This window comes from Cenococcum geophilum (assembly GCF_001692895.1).
Source record: "Cenococcum geophilum 1.58 unplaced genomic scaffold K441scaffold_37, whole genome shotgun sequence".
Classification (NCBI taxonomy): domain Eukaryota; kingdom Fungi; phylum Ascomycota; class Dothideomycetes; order Gloniales; family Gloniaceae; genus Cenococcum; species Cenococcum geophilum.
In genome coordinates, this window is record NW_027137595.1 from 683,142 (window position 1) to 701,538 (window position 18,397).

At 39.3% G+C, this 18,397-nt stretch overlaps 2 protein-coding genes across 2 annotated transcripts; one reads left to right on the plus strand and one right to left on the minus strand.

Annotated features, from left to right (window-relative positions):
• Window positions 1-16,088: 16,088 nt before the first annotated feature.
• On the minus strand, window positions 16,089-16,274 carry K441DRAFT_573750 (uncharacterized protein; the record flags this gene model as incomplete). Its single annotated transcript, XM_067644064.1, has 1 exon — window positions 16,089-16,274. A coding segment is annotated over one exon (186 nt), but the record flags the coding sequence as incomplete, so codon positions are not given.
• Window positions 16,275-17,957: 1,683 nt separating this feature from the next.
• Window positions 17,958-18,193, plus strand: K441DRAFT_664265 (uncharacterized protein). Its single transcript, XM_067649331.1, has one exon. It carries the CDS (start codon window positions 17,987-17,989, stop codon window positions 18,143-18,145), a length of 159 nt encoding a protein of 52 aa, XP_067501226.1. The 5' UTR covers window positions 17,958-17,986; the 3' UTR covers window positions 18,146-18,193.
• Window positions 18,194-18,397: the final 204 nt, after the last annotated feature.

Genomic DNA, 18,397 nt, shown 5'->3' on the forward strand with positions numbered 1-18,397 from the left:
TTAGCGCCTATAAGTCGCCTATAGTGCTCTACTACCTTACTATTTAACCTCCTTAGGAACTACTGCTGCCGTAATAAGCCTATAGACGCGCTAGTATTATAAACTATTACTTTACTACTATAGAGTTACTAGGGGGCACCTACTACTCGCCCCCTTACCTTCTATTACCATTTCCCTTATAACCCGGAACTAATTTAGCACATTTTAACTAATAAGCCACTAGGTAACCGCCTTAAGGCCTTTTTATATTAAGAGTAGTATATTATAGTTCTCTATACTAGCTACTAAGAGCATTATTTCTTAATTAGTGTATAGGGGGCATAGCAGTATTACGTATTTTAGTGTCTGTCTTAGCTAGCTACATTTATATCTTAGGCTACCTACTAAAACACCCACCTAGTAAAGCCAATCTTTTAGTCCTATTATTCCTGTTCTTAAGAGTGTTGCTATTATATTTTCTGCCTTTATTAGGCCTTCTTAGAGCCCTTAGGTATTTACCCCCTATAGTATTAACTATACTATAGCTTAGGTTTGTCTTACCTAAGTTAACCTCTATACCTTTAACTCCTATTTACCTCTCTAGCGTTGGTCTAACTAGTATTGCATTACGGTAGATGGTTTCCTAGCGTTCTTATATATTCTACTTTAGCTCCTTTCTTTATCTTACTGTTGTCTTTACTAACCTCTTACACGTCTCCCTTTTTCCTCTATATAGGCCTAGGCCCTAAAGCGGCACTATTCTTTTTCTACTTTTTTTACCTGTTTCTCTAATATCTCTTCCCTACTTTAGGGTTATTGGTTTATTCTCCTATAGGGCACCCTAGGGTCCCTTTATAGTTTACTTAGGCATGTCTTAATATACTTTATAATATTAGAGTTGCGTTTATTTTACGTCCTTTATATTATAGCGGCTTTAATATATAACTATAGGGGGGGAATATTAGATTCCTTCTTAAGTAGTACTATAGCCGTTTACTTATACCCACCTATAATACTCTAAAGGTAGGCTATTTAGACCTTTTAAAGTAGTTTAAGGAGTAATTTAGGGGGGCCCTTTTTAGTTTCTCTAATGGCCTAAATACTGGATCTATATATTATGGTTAGCCGGACGACTACTATATATAGTAGGCGTAACCTCTAAAAGCATAGNCCCTATATAGAATTNACNATCCTANATAANNTAATANACTNTNCTTAGCCNTTANNGGCCGCTTNCGCCNNATATACGCTCTACCGGAGCTTACTATCTACCTATACTCCTAATACCCTTAGGCCCTAAACTAGTTAACCCCTAAAGCCTTAAATACGAATTATATGCTAAAGATCTGCAGATTAGTTGCGTTTTCTTATAAAATGGATTAGCTAGTATTTCTCTAGTNAGAATTAGACTCTATANCGTNTTGCCTATTCTATATANGTNTTATANGCTTTCTCTAGTNTTCTGCAATTNTNTNCGGCTGTTGGCCTGTATATAATTAGGTTTATATTATTAATAAAGCCTATCCCCTAGGTCGCCCCTTCCTTAAAGGAATTAAGTAGGTTGCTTATAAAGAAAAGGAAGAATATAGGCGAGAGGGGTAATTCTTATAGTATTCTTGTTATAACTACAATAGGGGGGCTCTAGTATCCGCTAAAGACCAGTAATATTTCTTTCTGGCCTGTAAACCCTTAGACAAATTATATAATCCATTCTGGGAAGCCCTTTACCCTAAGGATATATAGAAGACGCTTATGGGGTATATTGTCGTAGGCACCACTAATGTCTAGGCTAAGCATTAATACTATAAAGTCCTTTCGCATCGCCCATATAGATTTAATAGTAGCAGCGAGTAGCGTAAGTGCTAATAGTGTTAAGCGGTTCTTTCTTGCCCCTATTTGGCTTTATGGTAATAGGGCGTATTCCTTTACCGTATTAGGTAGTTATATATTAGCTATAATATAGTAGAGTTTAATATGCCTACTTATCTAGGCCTCTACCCTAGTTTTTAGTGGCTTATTCCCACCTTTGGGCGTTACTACCTCTACGGTTAAGGCTGGGCCAAAACCTCTCCCACCTAAGTAACTTCTATTTGCTCCTTAAGTATATCTTACTAACATATCGCCCTAAAGGCGAACGGTTCCGTCTATTAATATACCGACACGCGTATCCGTTCTTTCGAGCCACGTAGCAGTTTCTCCGGCTAGGGTATAATCCTACCTACCTACTAGGTGCACTAAGGGTTAGAGCCTAGCTAAGGGGTAAGGTCCTTAAAGCTAGCAGTAGCTGCTATATACTACGCCCTATAGGAGGCTAGTAGTAGTATAGGGGCGCAATACCCTATACTACTGCTAGTTCCCGTTTCGCGTTACCTATAAGAGTTTCCTTATAATAGGCCGACCGTGTCTTATAGGAGGGGGCTATAGACTAGGTCCTGTGCCAGGCGACCTACTCCCCCCTTTCCTACTAACTAAGCTTATGTCCCCCCTTCCTATAAGCTAGCCTATATCTCTAACTATTAAGACCTCGTCCAACTGGCCTATATTTCCCCTACAGCCTCCCCTATATATATGTATTAGGTTATATACACCACGCCTATTAAAATCCTCCTATAAGTCGCCTTATATATATACGTTAGGTTATATACACTACGCCTATTAAGACCCTCCTATAAGTCACCTAGTTAAACGCTATAGGGCCGTTAAAGCTGGCCTATGTTTCCGCTGCCTAGAGCTTTGCCTATATTTCCACCTCGTTAAGCTATTTAGTCGCCGTTGCGTCACTATCGCGTTGCTATTATATTGCCGCGTCGCTGTCTTCTAGGTCGCGCGCACTACGCCTATTAAGACCCTCTTTTAAGTCACCTAAGTGTACCAGATACTAGATAGGCCCTCGTAAAGGGGCCTTAATAAGTTTCGTACAAAGTATCTGCGACGCGTTAACCTTAACAAGTTCTTATAAAAAGAGGTTCCCTACGCCCTTACCGCGTCCCTTTACGATCTCAGAGCTAGTGTAAGCCCAAGGGTGTCCTATTATACGACTAGGACGCGTCTATATCGACTAACTAGATAATAAGGCCAGTTTCGGGCCTAGCTACGAGCCAGGTAGTCATATATCGGGTGGTTTTCGTATCCTAGTATCCCTTAATAGGCCTCCCTAGGTAGTAGGGCAAGAGCCTTATACGGAGGCAGTGAGGCTTCTAGTGTTATTAAGGGCGATACTTTATACGGTGGTACGCGTCGCAAGCTCAACACCACAGAATCGCGACGACAGCGCGCTGCACGCGCTGCGACGGCTCCCTACCATCGCCTCTGCACTTAGCCATTAAAAGGAACGATTTCCTAATAATGTTTCCACCCGCGGCGACGTGGACGTGTACAGTAGGGCTTCGCGGGCTTTAATATCATTATACAGTTGCTTATTAAAGCTATTGCTATTCTATATATCTAATATAAAGGCGGCTAAATAGATATCTTTAATAAGTTTTAAAAATTAATCTAGTATAAGAGAACTAATAGCGTCGGTAACGTAGTCTATTTACTTAAAGAAGTCTCTGCTAAAGGCAATAAGGTAGCCCTTACGTTGTATTACTATATAGAATAATACAACTACGTATGCCGTAAAGCCCTACGCAACAATTAGTTCTATTAGGTAATATTTAGCGTTCTCCTAACTACACTAACTGCGACCCTATATAGTAATATTAGCTTATAAGCAATAATAAGCCTCCTCTTTAGAAATAATAGGTACCTAATACGTACGGATAATAGTATTTAGTAGGTTTATCTAGATATAGAACTACGTAGGTATACTAAGAAGCTAATCCCGTCAGTTATATAGTCGGCAAGCCTAAGTTTGCTTATTTTTAACAGCCCTAATATAGATTACCGTAAGTTAGTCTCTATAGATAAGCCAGAGTTAATTACAAAAGTCGTTACGGGTGGGTTTAGCTTTAGTAGGGTTTTCTAGTGCCTATAAACTAAGCTAGTCTAGAAATATACTTTTATAGACGCCGTAAGTACCTTTAATAGTACCCTTATCCTTAAATATAGCCCTAAATTGCCAGAACTTAGTCTGATTTATATTAAGACAATACATACTTAGCATTTTAGGATAGCGATTACTATCTCTAAATATAAAGGTAATACTAGCCGTATAAAGTCTCTTAATTACATCTAATATAAGGCTTCGCGTAATATTTAATTTAATCCTACCGTCTTTACCAGATATACTAGGGGCAGCCAATATATCTTTAAGCCTAAGTGGTATTATTAGATTGTATATAGATTAATATAAACCTAAAAGTAGTAGTCCAGGGCAAAGAATAATAGCCGCTATTGTTATTAACTGTATAGTATCTATATAGCCTATAACCTAGTTACGCTTCCTATCCTTAAAGTTAATATTATTATAAACAATTACTACCTACTTATTTAACGCTTAAAGCTTAAGCTATCTCTAAAGACGTTAGCTAATTAGCCTAGAAGTTTAGAGTTAAATACTATACCTCTACCTCCTTAGCAATCTTACTTATTAACTAATTAGCTTAATAATAACCGTAATACACCCTAAACCCTAATAGAGTCTTAATTACTCGCCACTTTATACCAGAGCCTATTAAATAAACATCTAGTATTAAAGAGAGGAAGCTAGATCGCTTTTTGGCCCAAGAATAATATACTATACTAGTAATAGCAAATAATTGCCTAGATAATACATTAGACTATAGCGTAGCGTTATAACTAGCTTAGTAGGCGCGCTAATTGCTTATAAGTCTTAAAAAAACAGTATACTATATTAGGGCAACCTCCTTAATAGTCTAAAAGGCTAGCTTAAAGTCTAGTATCTCTAGGTCTATAGTATAATCAAATTAAACAAAGTAGGGCTAACGGATAAGATTATTAAGCTCTATAGCAAAAGAATCTGCTAGAGAAGGACGCTAGCAGATGCCCCTTATACGTAGATCATCCACAGTACGCATTAGTGCACGCTGTTGCTCTTATAGATGGGCATATTAGAAGTTCTAAATTATAACCTCTTTACCCTTTTCTGCCCTAGCCCAAGCAAGTATAAAGGTTTAAAAACTCTATTAAACGCGGCGTAGTATATTAGCTACCTATTATAGCTTAAATTACGTAAACTGCCGTTTCTTAGAACTTATATTATATTAACCACGGGTAGAAAAGGAAGGTTCGTCAGAGGAAGGCTAAAGAGCCTTAATAGCGTCGCTATTAAGCTTATTATTAAGGTAGTCCATATCACTATTAAAATACCCATTAGGGTGTCCGTTAGGGTGTCTATTAGGAGAAAGAAGATAGCCAGAAGGGGTGCTAGATAAAAAACTTTATAAGTTATCAGATAGGGGCATATACATTCCACTAGTAGCGTCTATTACTTCTTAATTAGATAAAGGAAGTAAATAGCTTTTAATTAGATCTAGTTATAAGTGTTTTAGAATTAATTTAGGGTATAAGATATAGCGTTATAATAGAAGAGTTGTCGCCTAATAAGAAATATTAATTTCGTATATAAAGGGCGCCTATAAGCTCTTAGACCCTTAAGGAGAAATTCCTTTTAGTGTAATATAATTAGTCTAGAAGTTTATAGGACTTTATAGGACTAGGGTAAGGTGATCTAATTGGCTTAGGAGTTCGCAGGACTTCACAAGCGTAGCGCTAGCCCTTAGCGCCACGCCGTGGCGCTATTTCTCCCCGGGGGTCTAATTTATAAGATAACCGCGAATGTCTTATCTTATAAATCAGACGCTTCGCAGAAGATTTGTTCTATAACATGGGATAATATATAGACCCTCTAAAACTTCTACAAACTCCTAAGCCAATTATAATAGCGCCCTAACTCCTGCTAACTCCTACTAACTCCTAAACCAATTAGAACAGTGCACTAGTGTTAGCCCCCTGCGTACCCCTATTACCTAATAAAATCTTTTATAAAGCGTTTAAGAGCTTATAGGCCTCGCTTTAGTAGTAACTCAGAATTTTAAATCACATATTTTAACTTTAACTAGCTCTATAGAAACCCCATTAACGGTTATTAACACTTTATTTAATGTATTTAGATCTTTAGGTAATAAGCTCTAATTCTATATACGTAAAAGCTAATTATAATACGGTTAGAGGTATGAGATACAGCGCGTAAAACCTTAAGCGCATTTTTAAACGGAATCTTTATACCACCTACAGACCGTTTTACCTACTACTACCCACACCATAGCTATATTACATCTACTTTTATTACTAGCTAAGTCCTATAACCTCTTACAAACTCCTATAAACTTCTGCAAACTTCTAGGCCAATTAAATCGCTCGTGTACAGGACCCTAGGGCACGTCTAGCGTTGCTCCTCTATATATACCACCTGTTACCAATTAAAGCACAGCTAATTTATATTCTTTTTAACTCCTATAAACTTCCGCAAACTCCTATAAACTCCTATAAACTCCTAAGCTAATTAGATGCCTAAACTAAATCGCAATTGTAGGAAGAAATGGTATAAGGGTTAGCGGAAGACCGGGGTAGGCTAGCCAAAGGTTTATTTACGCCCAATACTGCAACTAAGTCGTATTATAGCAATTAGTTCAATAGACCTAGAAGAATTGCCATCCATTATTAAGGAAGCTCAGCGTAAGGAAAATGTTCTATTATAGATGGCCGTTTTAGAAGCATGTCTTTAACGAATACTCCAGTATATAAACCTAGGAGGCCGCCCTTAAACTCCTTATTTTAAATAGGTGCGCACCTTAAGACGTCTAATATTTGGTTTTAGTAATATACTTCTTATTGCACGCACGGGTTTTAGAAAGAGTCTTATTTTTTATACTTTTTTAATCTTAATAGGCAAGATTACTATTTAGTTAATCCTACTAAGCAAGCTTAGTAATAAATAGTTAGATAATATTTAGAAGCTTAATGGTTCCAATTTATATCTTATTACTGCTAAGAGTAGAAGCATAGATAAGGCGCTAATTGTAAAAATAAAGGATGGTGTGTATATATATATACTCCTTAGTCCTAAGCAGGCCTTATTAAAGTCTTTTTAGGATATATTAAAGAGCACAAAACTATAGGCTAGGGTTAGTCTTATTATAATTAATGAGTATTATCTAGTAAAGTAATGGGAAACGTTCCGACCGGCGTTTATAATATTAGGCGAGCTATAAACAATACTTCATTAGGATATAGTTTGGTTTAGTTATTCTGCTACGCTTAATAAAGAGGCAGAGCAACTAGTTCTTAGCAATGCCGGTTTTCGCTCCCTAGGTAATCGTATATACTAGACTAAGGTTATTAGGACTTCTATAAATCGCCCTAATATCTTAATCTACGTACTGCTACTTTGTAAAGTTAAGGTAGATCTATAGGAGGCACTATACTTCTTATTAGACACGTATATAACTCTAGATACCGCCGTCCCGGAGTAAATACTAAAGATAATTATCTTTATAAACGGTCGTGGGTCCGTCTAAGAGGCAGCAGTATACCTCCGAAAAGTACTCCTTATAAAGACTTCAACCTTTACACCTAATAAACAGTATACTACTAATGCCGATAGTAAAGCCCGTTGCGTAACTAATGTGGTCCAGGTATATACTATATATATTTAAGAATATAATCATACTGCTTAATATAAAGAATTTAAGAAATCCTCCTCAGCTATAAGAATTATAGTAGCGACAACCTCTCTTAGTATAGGTATTAATGTTACAGATATTAAATGGGTAGTAATTTAGAAATTTCTAATTACAGAGAGTCTTGTAAATCTATAGTAGCGTCTTAATTGCGGTAGACGGGGCTACCTTTAAACTAGTAAAGGTTATATATTTCTGCCGTATTAGGCCTTTAATACGGAAGGCGTTAATAAACCGGAGGTTAAACAGCTATAATTACAACTAAATATACCTTAGAAGACCACTTATAGGTTATATTAGAATTAACTACTAGCTAATTAAGTAATAGTACGTAGCTAACTAGCTAATGGCTATACGCCTAGCGACGTAAGTAATACGGAAAGTGCAGCTTCTTAAATATTAGCTTCTAGCTAGGCTCCTACTCCTATTAATAAAGATATAATAACTAAATTCTGGACTAAGACAGAGATGTTTTAACGCGCTAAGCTACTAGCTATATAGATGAAAATAATTAACAGTATATGCCATCGGAAGGCTATTCTAACTTACTTTAGCGAGAATAAGCTACTACTATAAGTTAAGGTTACCCGCGTACCGCCGGATTAATATTACAGTTGTTGTAACCTAGTATTACTTCTAACTCTTACTTAGGCTCCGGACATCCCATAACCAATTACTTAGCTAAGAAGTAGTACTCGACCTCGCTTTACCCTAACTCTTATTAATAAATAGGCAACTATATAGGCGAAAGCATTATACAGTAGCATAGATAGACGTTTCCCTATACCGCTATCTTTGTATATAAATACTATGTGCCACTAGCAGCTTGCGTATATATATAAACTAGGGCCAGGCTTTTAGGACACGCTAACCTTTAATTATCTCTATACTAAGGCTCCTTTACTTTAGATATGGCCTTATAGAGAGAAAGATAGGCAACTATTAGTAGAGCAACTTTAGTACTTTATTAAGGAGGTTAATAACTTATAAACGGAAATAAAGGATATAAGAGATATAAGAAAGCAGCAGCAGCTATAGGAGCTGTAAGATTAGTAGAATTAAGTATCTAATATAAGTGTATCTAATTATACTACAACTATTTAGAAAAGAGATAATACTTTTACCACCTAGGTCGCAAAAAGAGAGGTATTAAGGGCTGTATAAATATATGTAATTAAGATAGCTAGAGCAAATAAGAGTACGTTATTGGGTAGAGCAAGAGATAGTATGCCGCCGTTAACCTCATAACTAGGAGAATAGGTTAATAGTGTTATTACTACGTCAGTATTACTATTACTATTACTAATCTCACCTGTACCTAACGGTGTATTAGAAGATATTTAGCGTGCTATAAGATATCTTAAAGAAGCTCGCATCTTAGGAGCAGATATTATTAGGTATAGCCCTAATAGCAGCTAGTTAGATATCTAGCAGCCAGTTATTAATATATTAGATACTTAGAAATTGGCTACTCCTAGTTAAAAAAGATAATGGCAAAGGTGTAATAGTATAGAGCCTATAACCCCACTAATATGTTACTTGCCGTTAGTAGAAAGAGATCTAAATATAGGTAAAATACTAACCTTTATACCTGTCTTAAAGAGAAGGCGTATAAGGTATATAACCCTAAAGGGAAAAGAGAACTTTTGTACAGATATATAGATATCTAATAGCCTAGGAGTTTATAGGAGTTTATACGCGGTTCTAATTAGCCTAGGAGTTTAAAGTAGTTTAGAAAATTAAGAATATTAAAGTAAATATAAATTAAAATTCTAATTTCGTTTAAATCTTTAACCTTAAAATTCTTTTTTATACTTATATCTATCAACCATCTCCTATTAAAGCTTTTTTTTTTTAAATAAAAAGCTTATAAAATGTCTCCTCCTACTTTCTAGGTGCGTGCGTACCCCCCTAACGTCCTCCTTAATAAGGAGAGAATACTATAGGCTGCGGCCCTCCTTTATTATCACTAGCTTCGGTCTAGTAGAATTCGTATTAAGATATAGTTAGTATTGGAAGTCTAACTATTAGCTATAAGATATAACTAACTAGTTTTAATAGGCGCCCTCGCCCTCGCCGCCGCCCTCTCCTCCTAGTAGTAGTAGCGGCAGCAGCAATAGTAATAGCAGCAGCAGCAGCGACAGCATTACCACCACCACCACCACCGCTGCCAGCACTGCTGCCGCCGCCGCCTTCCGCCGCCGCTAACGACGATAATAATAACGACAACGACGACGAGGATAAATGGTTTAGTAGTAGGGAGTTGGGAGAGGAGCCGTAAGTATTAATAACTATATAGTATGTACTTAGCTTATATATGTTTATAGACCACTACTATTACTATTACCGGCCCTGGCCCCGACCCCGGCTCCGGCTCTGGCTCTAGCTCCCGCTCTGGCTCCTACTCCGGCCCTCCCCACCCTTACTGCCGCCGGGTTTGCCCTTACTTAGCGCGCCGACCCCGCCTACCGTAGGCTTGGGCCCCCCGCGGCAAGACGGCTGCCCTATACGCCCCTACCGCCTAGGGCAAATAGTAGTCGCAGTTGGCGGCGGGGTTGGCGGCTATAGGGCCGAATAAATAGAGAGACTGGGGCTATATTGGCCGGATAATAGAGACAGAGTTAGGGGTAGAGTTAGTAGGTAGTAACCAATGCACTGCCTACCAAGCCTTAGGTAAGGAGTGTTAGGTATACTCTAAAAAGGGTATATAGTAGGTAAGAAGGCCTAGGGATACCTATACTTACTACTAAGTGGCGGCCCGTTCTAGTAGGTGCAGCCTCTTAAAGCGTAAGCGTAAGGACCTTAAGAATCCCTTACCCCCACCTCCTAGGCTAAGGTCTTTAGCGGCGTATAAGCCGTCTAGTAGTCTACCACTAGGTCCTAGCGGCAGTGGCATTACAGCGTAAGGGGGGGGCGAAGGTAAAGAGAGGAGGGGGGGGTTAGCGTTGCTTTCTGGCACTCTAGTGCGCTAAAGTGGCGGCTTTTATAGCATATTCTTTATAGGTAAGCTTTAATCCGGCTATATTAATCTAAGGGGTAAAACTTAGATAACGATACTGTCTGGTATAGGCCTAACTGTAAGACATCCTTTATAGGCAAGCTTTAATCCAGCTATGTTAATCTAAGGGGTAATCCTAGATAATAGTACTATTTAGTATAGGCCTAACTGCAAGGCGTTATAGAAGCCCTAGAGTTACCCAGTGGGTAGTATAGGTAGATGGTAGTTAAATATAGTTACTAGGTTCTGTTGTTACCTTATATATAAAAGTTCGTATAAAAGTTTATATAAAAGTTTAATGTATAAGTTCGTGTAGATTAATTAGCCTAGTTAAATAGAAATATAGGCATCTAATTGGCCTAGAAGTTCGTAGGAGTTTATAAAAGTTTAAGAATTAAGTAAATTTAGCCTAAGGGAGTTATTGCTAGTATACTGGTTTAGAGCATTAATAAACGTAGGCATTTAATTGGTTTAGGAGTTTGTAGGAGTTTATAGGAGTTTATAGGAGTCTAGAGATTAGTTAGCTACTGCAATTCCTATAAGATTAATTGTGTTAATTATTATAAGGTTAATTATTAGATCAATAACCCCATCTAACCCCTCCCTAATTTAGTCTGTATAGTCTTCTATATTAGCAAATCTATTAGGATTATTTAGGGCACTAAAAGGATACGACCCCCTAATAGTATCTAATTGTCGGACGTGTTACTAGTTAAATTAATTAACCTTATCCGCTAGTACCTCTATACCTACTTATAAGATATTATAAGAATTAAAAAACTTTATACTAGCTAATTGCTTAGTACTCCGCAGTTCGGCTAGATCTAAAGTAAAGAGAGTATAAGCGAGTAAAAACATATCCAGTAGTATAGTAGTAGTAGTATAAGTCCTGGGTATATACTCGCCGAATATAGCCTTTACTTTTTTACGTAATGCCCTAACCTAAGTATTGGATAGATATACTCGGTTAAATATAATATCTACGTTATAGGTTAAGTTCTTATAACACTTTATTTCAATCTTATAGCTACTATTAAGATACTTAAGCCTAAGGTCAATTGCTTTATATATAGTAGCCCTACTAGGCTAGTTTATAAGCCTAAAGGATAGTATTATATACTATAATTTAGGAGTGTTTACCGGGAAGAGATTTTATTAATAGAACAACATTTTACGGCTATAGTTGTACTAGGTCGCGCTAAAAAAGTAGATAATAAGAGGGTTAATAAGGCGCCTTAGCATACTAATATTAGCATTTTTGACAGTATGCCGAACAGTTAGAAATAGTTTAATCTCCTAAAGCATATAACATATTGTGCGGAATTCAATATTATTATACGGCTGTTTATTAGGGTTATTGCCATTCCACGCATCTAATATAAAGGCGGCTAGACGGACGTCTTTAATAAATTCTAAAAACTGATCCGGTATAAAAGAACTAATTACGTTGGTAATATAGTCTATCCGCTTAAAGAAGTCTCTACTAAAGGCAATAAGGTAGCCCCTACGTCGCATTACTATATAAAATAATGCAACTACGCGCGCCATAAAGCCCTGCGCGACAATTAGTTCCGTTAAGTAGTATTTAGCATTCTCCTAACTATATTAACCGCGACCCCACATAGTAGTATTAGCTCGTAGGTAATAATAAGCCTCCTTTCTAGAAAGAGCAGGTGCCCAATGCGTACGGATAATAGTATTTAGTAGGTTTATCTATATATAGAACCACGTAGGTACACTAAGAAGCCAATCCCGTTTGTTATACGGTCGGTATATCTAAGTTTATTCATTTTTAACAGCCCTAATATGGTATACGGTAAGTTGGTCTCTATAGATAAGCCAAAGTTAATTATAGAAGTTGTTACGAACAGCTTTAGCTTTAATAAGGTCTTTTAGTACCTATAGACTAAGCTAGTCTAGAAATATGCTTTTATGGACGCTATATATACCTTTAATAGTACCCTTGTCCTTAAATATAGCTCCAAATTGCTAGAACTTAGTCTTATTTATAATAAGACAATATATACTCGGCATTTTAGGATAGCGATTACTATCTCTAAATATAGTATTAACACTAGCTATATAAATTCTCTTAAGTGTATCTAATATAAGGCTTCGTGTAATATTTACCCTAACCCTACCGTCTTCACTAGATATACTAGGGGCATCTAGTATATCTTTAAGCCTAAGTAGTAGTATTAGATTATGCATAGATTAACGCAGACCTAAAGGTGGTAGCTTAGGGCAAAGAACAATAGCTGCCGTCGTTATTGCCCGTATAGTAGCTATATAGCCCATAACCTCGTTACATTTTTTATCCTTAAAATTAACGTTGTCATAGACAATTACTGCCTGCTTATTAGACGCTTAAAGCTAGAGCTATCTCTAAGGAAGTTAGTTAATTGGCCTAGGAGTTTATAGGAGCTAGATACTATACCTCTGCCTCTATAACAATCTTACCCATTAACTAATTAGCCTAATAATAACCATAATATATTCTAAGCCCTAATAGAGTCTTAATTACTCGCCGCTTTACACCAGAGCCTATTAAATAGATATCTAGTATTGAAGTAAGAAAGCTAGATCGCTTCTTAGCTCGAGAATAATATACTATACTAGTAATAGCAAATAATCGCCTAGATAATGTATCAGACTTAGGCGTAGCGTCGTAGCTAGCTTAATAGGCGCGCTAATTGCTTATAAGTCTTATAAGAACAGTATGCTACGTAGGGGCAATCTCCTAGATAGTCCTAAAGACTAGCTTAAAGTCTAGCGTCTCTAGGTCTGTGGTATAATTAAATTAAGTAAAATAGGGCTAACGGATAAGATTATTAAGCTCTACGGCAAAAGAATCCGCTAGAGAAGGACGCGAGCAGGTGTCCGTTATGCGTAGATTATCTATAATACGCCTTAGTGCACGCCGTCGCTAATATAGATAGCTATATCGGCGGTGCTTAATTGTAACCTTTTTACTCGCTTTTACCCCAGCCTAAGTAAGCATAAAAGTTTTAAAACTCCATCAAATACGGCGTAGTGTATTAGCCACCTGTTATAGCTTAAACTACATAGACTGCCGTTCCCTAGAGCTTATATTATGTTAATCGCGGGTAAAAAAAAAAGGTTCGTTAAAGGAAGGCTAAAGGGCCTTAATAGCGTTGCTATTAAGTTTATCGTTAAGGTCGTTTATATCGCTGTCGGGTTCGTTAAAATACCCATTGGGGTATCCGTTATAGTGTCCATCGGGAGGTAAAAGAGGGCTAGGAGGAGGGCTGGATAAAGGGCTTTACAAATCATTAGATAGGGGCACATATACCCCACTAGTAACGTCTATTATTTCTTAATTAGATAGAGGAGGTAAATGGCTTTTAATTTAATCTAGTTATAACCGTTTTAGAGTTAATTTAGGGTATAAGATATAGCGTTATAATAGAAGAGTTGTTGCTTAATAAGTAATTCTAAGTTTACATACAAAGGGCTCCTATAAGCTCTCAGACCCTCAGGGAGAAATTCCTCTTAATGCGATCTAATTAGTCCAGGAGTTTACAGGACTCCACAGGACTAGGGTAAGGTAATCTAATTGGCTTAGGAGTTTACAGGAGTTCACAAGCGTAGCGCTAAAGGGCTAGCGCCACGCCGTGGCGCAATTTCTTCCCGGGGGTCTGATTTATAAGATAACGAATGTCGACGGGGGTTGTATGTGTCACGTGCAGCTCAGCGACTGATCGGGCGCTCAGCCGAATCTTGAACACCAGTATCAGAGCCAAGCTTTCAGTCGAACAAGAGTCTGTGATTGACCAAACCCTTATCGATATGCGTGGACGCAAACCAGCGTGGGAAGGGATAATGCTTTTGATTTCATAGCAAATTGATATAAAAGCTTAATCTTTAGAGTTGAGTCACTTGGTATAAGGCCTCTAGCAGTCATCGTTTCTGCAGAACGGTATTTTGCAGTTGGTGGTGTATTTAATGGTTGATTTCTACAGATATACGCGTTGTTCTAATTCTGGTGTTCGCGCACGGGCCTTCTCCTCTGCTCGCCCAAACGGGTTAAGGGATAGGACTTAATGGTGCACTGTGGACAAGGGAAGGTGCCCGTTCATAACATATTATAGTAGAAATTATTTATCCCCTATCATTGCTCTTAGTTAGCAGCGTGCGGGCTTTCTCACAGCCATCTATCGCGCCTCTCTACCTCTTAAACCGCCAAATAAAGTAGAAAAGCGCAGCGGCTAGTACTATACTAAATAAAACGCCCAAAACAATACTAGCAATGGCGCCGCTGGACATACATAAATGGTTCGTAGGGCTAGAGCTTATTAACATTAATGAGGACAATATGGAGACAGACTGGTTAAATACATTAAGAGGACTCATTGGTTCAGTCAGCAGGCAATAATCGACCGCTTAATAGTAGACGTTGTTGACGAATCGTTTTCGAGCCACCTTGTAGTAAAAGCACAGGATATCGTATATTTCTTTTTTGACATATTCTACAGGAGAGTGGCATACAAAAAACCTATTTATCCAATAAGCCGCCCAGCTTAAACACCAGCATCTGAAACATCTGCTTAGCTTAGGGCTTAGCAACTATCACCTAAACCAGGTAATTACCGTCTGCAAGATCTGTAGCTATCATAGGCACAATCACAGAAGACTTTCCCCTCGCCCATGTTCAACTGCATGACCACGTTCTTGCCGGACGAGGGAGATATCACGTATGCGGCAATCTGCTCCTAAACTTCTCGGATCATTATACCGCTCTCAATCTCTAAGAGCAAGGATTCGGGATGGTCGCGCGGGTGCCAGTTTATATGGCCGGGATTCTGCGGTTTATTAATTAAATCTTTCCACTTATTTAAGAACTTCTATATATCGTCAAAGGGGGCGGGGGCAGGAGAAATATGGAATAATTATTAGGGACTATCAAGTTAACATGCGACAATTAGTATATACCGGGTTCTCCCTCTAACTAAAGCTCCAGGTAACCGGCTCCATAACGGTTATCTAAATTATCGGCCTACCTAAGAACGTCGTAGCTAGCGTGTACGGACTGGTCGGGTACAGCGGCGTCTTCGTCTTCTTCGTAATCTTAATCAGCGGGTGCGTCTGCATAGCCGCATATTTAGTCAAGCCCATCTACATACTCCACACCATAGCAAAGTTGCCCATCTCACCACTTCCCGCCGCATTACCAACATCGTTTTAAGTTGGCGGTCCTTCCGTGTTAGTTACAGAGGCCAATCTAGTAACAGAATTCTCTGGGAAGCTGCCCATCATGCCGGTCAACGAGAAGCGCGAGAAGTAGTTAATGACCTGGCCGCCGTTAGTGTCCACCAGACCATCTTAAAAAAGTATATGTTAGCTGTGCTTCCTCCTTATGTCGTTACAACCGCCCCTTACGCCTGATTGCCATTGGCGAACGAGCCTTGTATTATGATCATCGCTACTACTATTTAACTCGCATCGTCTTAACCGCCCGCGACCAGGAAGAGCTGGTACTGGGACAGATCTAAAATTAATGGAGCAATGCAAGAGTCCTGCCACATAATACTTATGGTGCCGCCGCCTACTAACAAAGCGCCAGCTGCGGGAGATGTAAATTCAACATCTGTGAGTGCTAATCGAGCAAAGACGGTAAGTAGAGAAAGGTGTAAGGCGCATGGTTAAGGAGGCTACCGGGCGGCGTTAATGGATGGTAAGATCGGATTCGGCAGTTCGATGTAGGGAGTAACAGTGAAAGCGAGCGTAGGAGTGTAACAGAGCCGTTGTCAGTAGTTGTTACAGGGGTTTCTTGTACCGCAGGATCGGATGATGATGCCAAGCAAATGACGATGATCGAACGAAATCGACGGCAAGGAAGACTCGAGGCCTTCTCCGACCTAAGCCTTAACAGGACAACTATAAACCCTTATATGTGTAGACATGTTCCATCTCAATGCATTAGTTTAGAGCCAACATGGCCTCCAAAGTATACAGCAGCCTCCCTATAGACACCGCAAGCAAAAAAATCCGGCTCATCGAGCTGCTCCCGGGTCAAGATAATGAGCCAATATCCTGCATCTTCCATTGTTACGCACTAGGCTCTCCCAATCTCAAATACACGGCGTTATCCTATACATAGGGTGACCCTAAGAGCCCAAAGTATAAGATCCTTATCGACAACCATACGTTCAATATCCGTCAGAATCTGTGGCATTTTCTGAAGCAAGGCCGCCAATTTGGTCAATACAGTCTTCTCTAAATTAATGCTATTTCTGTCAATCAGAGCGATATAAACGAGAGAAATCACCAAGTGGCTCTAATGCGAGATATTTATTCGCAGGTAAGGAGAAGATTATTAACCGCGCAGGTGGCTTTATTTGACCATAACTAGGCATCTCATATCTTTATCTAGCTTGGCCTAGCTGCTAAGGAAAGCGATTATACAATTAAGAGGATCCACAGATTCCCCAGCAAAGCAGCAAGAAACATATCCCGTCCGATCTGGTCGTATCAAGAGGGCCAGGCAATACTGGCTTTGTTCAGCAGAAAATACTAAAGACGTGTCTAGATAACGCAGGAGATCGTGCTCGCTCGAGAATTAATTATTCTGTGCGGCACCAAGCAGTTCCATTAGACTTCTGTTAAAGCCCTATCCACGGAACTGCAACAAATTAATAAGGCACGCATACGCCATCATCCATCAGCTGGCGCCGTACAAGCAAGTAATGCGTTAAGATTATGCGCTCAAAGGGATCTGTGGACCAACTTACCATCTTTTGACAAAAGGCTCAAGTTACAAGAGCTGTTAGAAACACATCAAAACACCGAATACACCGATATCCGCGATAAGGTATTTAGTTTCCTTAGTCTCACCTCAGCACCGGGGCTGCCTCCAATATTTCTGGCCGATTATTCCAAATCTGTCAATGAAGTCTATAGTCAGACTTTAAGATACCTCTATCTCCGCTCTTGTGGCTCAGATGGAAGGCTATTAAACCCTTCTCTATTTAGAAAGTTTGCCGTCTTACTACAGCATTCACTTAAGCTCAGTCATCTCGAAGATCTCGCTAAGAGTAAGATCAACAGAATTCTAGCCAAGATTGGGGAGGAGCATCCTTCCACGCTGACCAGCATCGCCAACCTAGCGTCGATGTACAGGAATCAAGGGCGGTAGAAGGAGGCCGAAGAGCTAGAGGTGCAAGTAATAGAGACGAGAAAGAGGGTGCCTAGGGAGGAGCATCCAGACACGCTGACTAGCATGGGCAACCTGGCGTCAACGTACAGGAATCAAGGGCGGTGGAAGGAGGCCGAAGAGCTAGAGGTGCAAGTAATGGAGATATTTAAGAGGGTACTTAGGGAGGAGCATTCGGACACGCTAAGCAGCATGGCTAACCTGGCGTTGACGTACAGGAATCAAAGGCGGTGGAAGGAGGCCGAAGATCTAGATGTGCAAGTAATGGAGACAAGGAAGAGGGTGCTTGGGGCGGAGCATCTAGATACGCTAACCAGTATGGGCAACCTGGCGTCGACGTACATGGATTAAGGGCGGTGGAAGGAGGCCAAAGAGCTGGAGGTGCAAGTAATGGAGACGAGAAAGAAGGTGCTTGGGGAAGAGCATCCTTCCACGCTGACCAGCATGGGCAACCTGGCGTCGACGTACAGAAATCAAGGGCGGTGGAAGAAGGCTAAAGAGCTGTTTGTGTAAGTGATAAAGACAAAAAAAAGGGTGCTTGAGGCGGAGCATCTAGACACGCTGGCCAGCATAAACAACCTGGCGTTGATGTACGGGAATCAA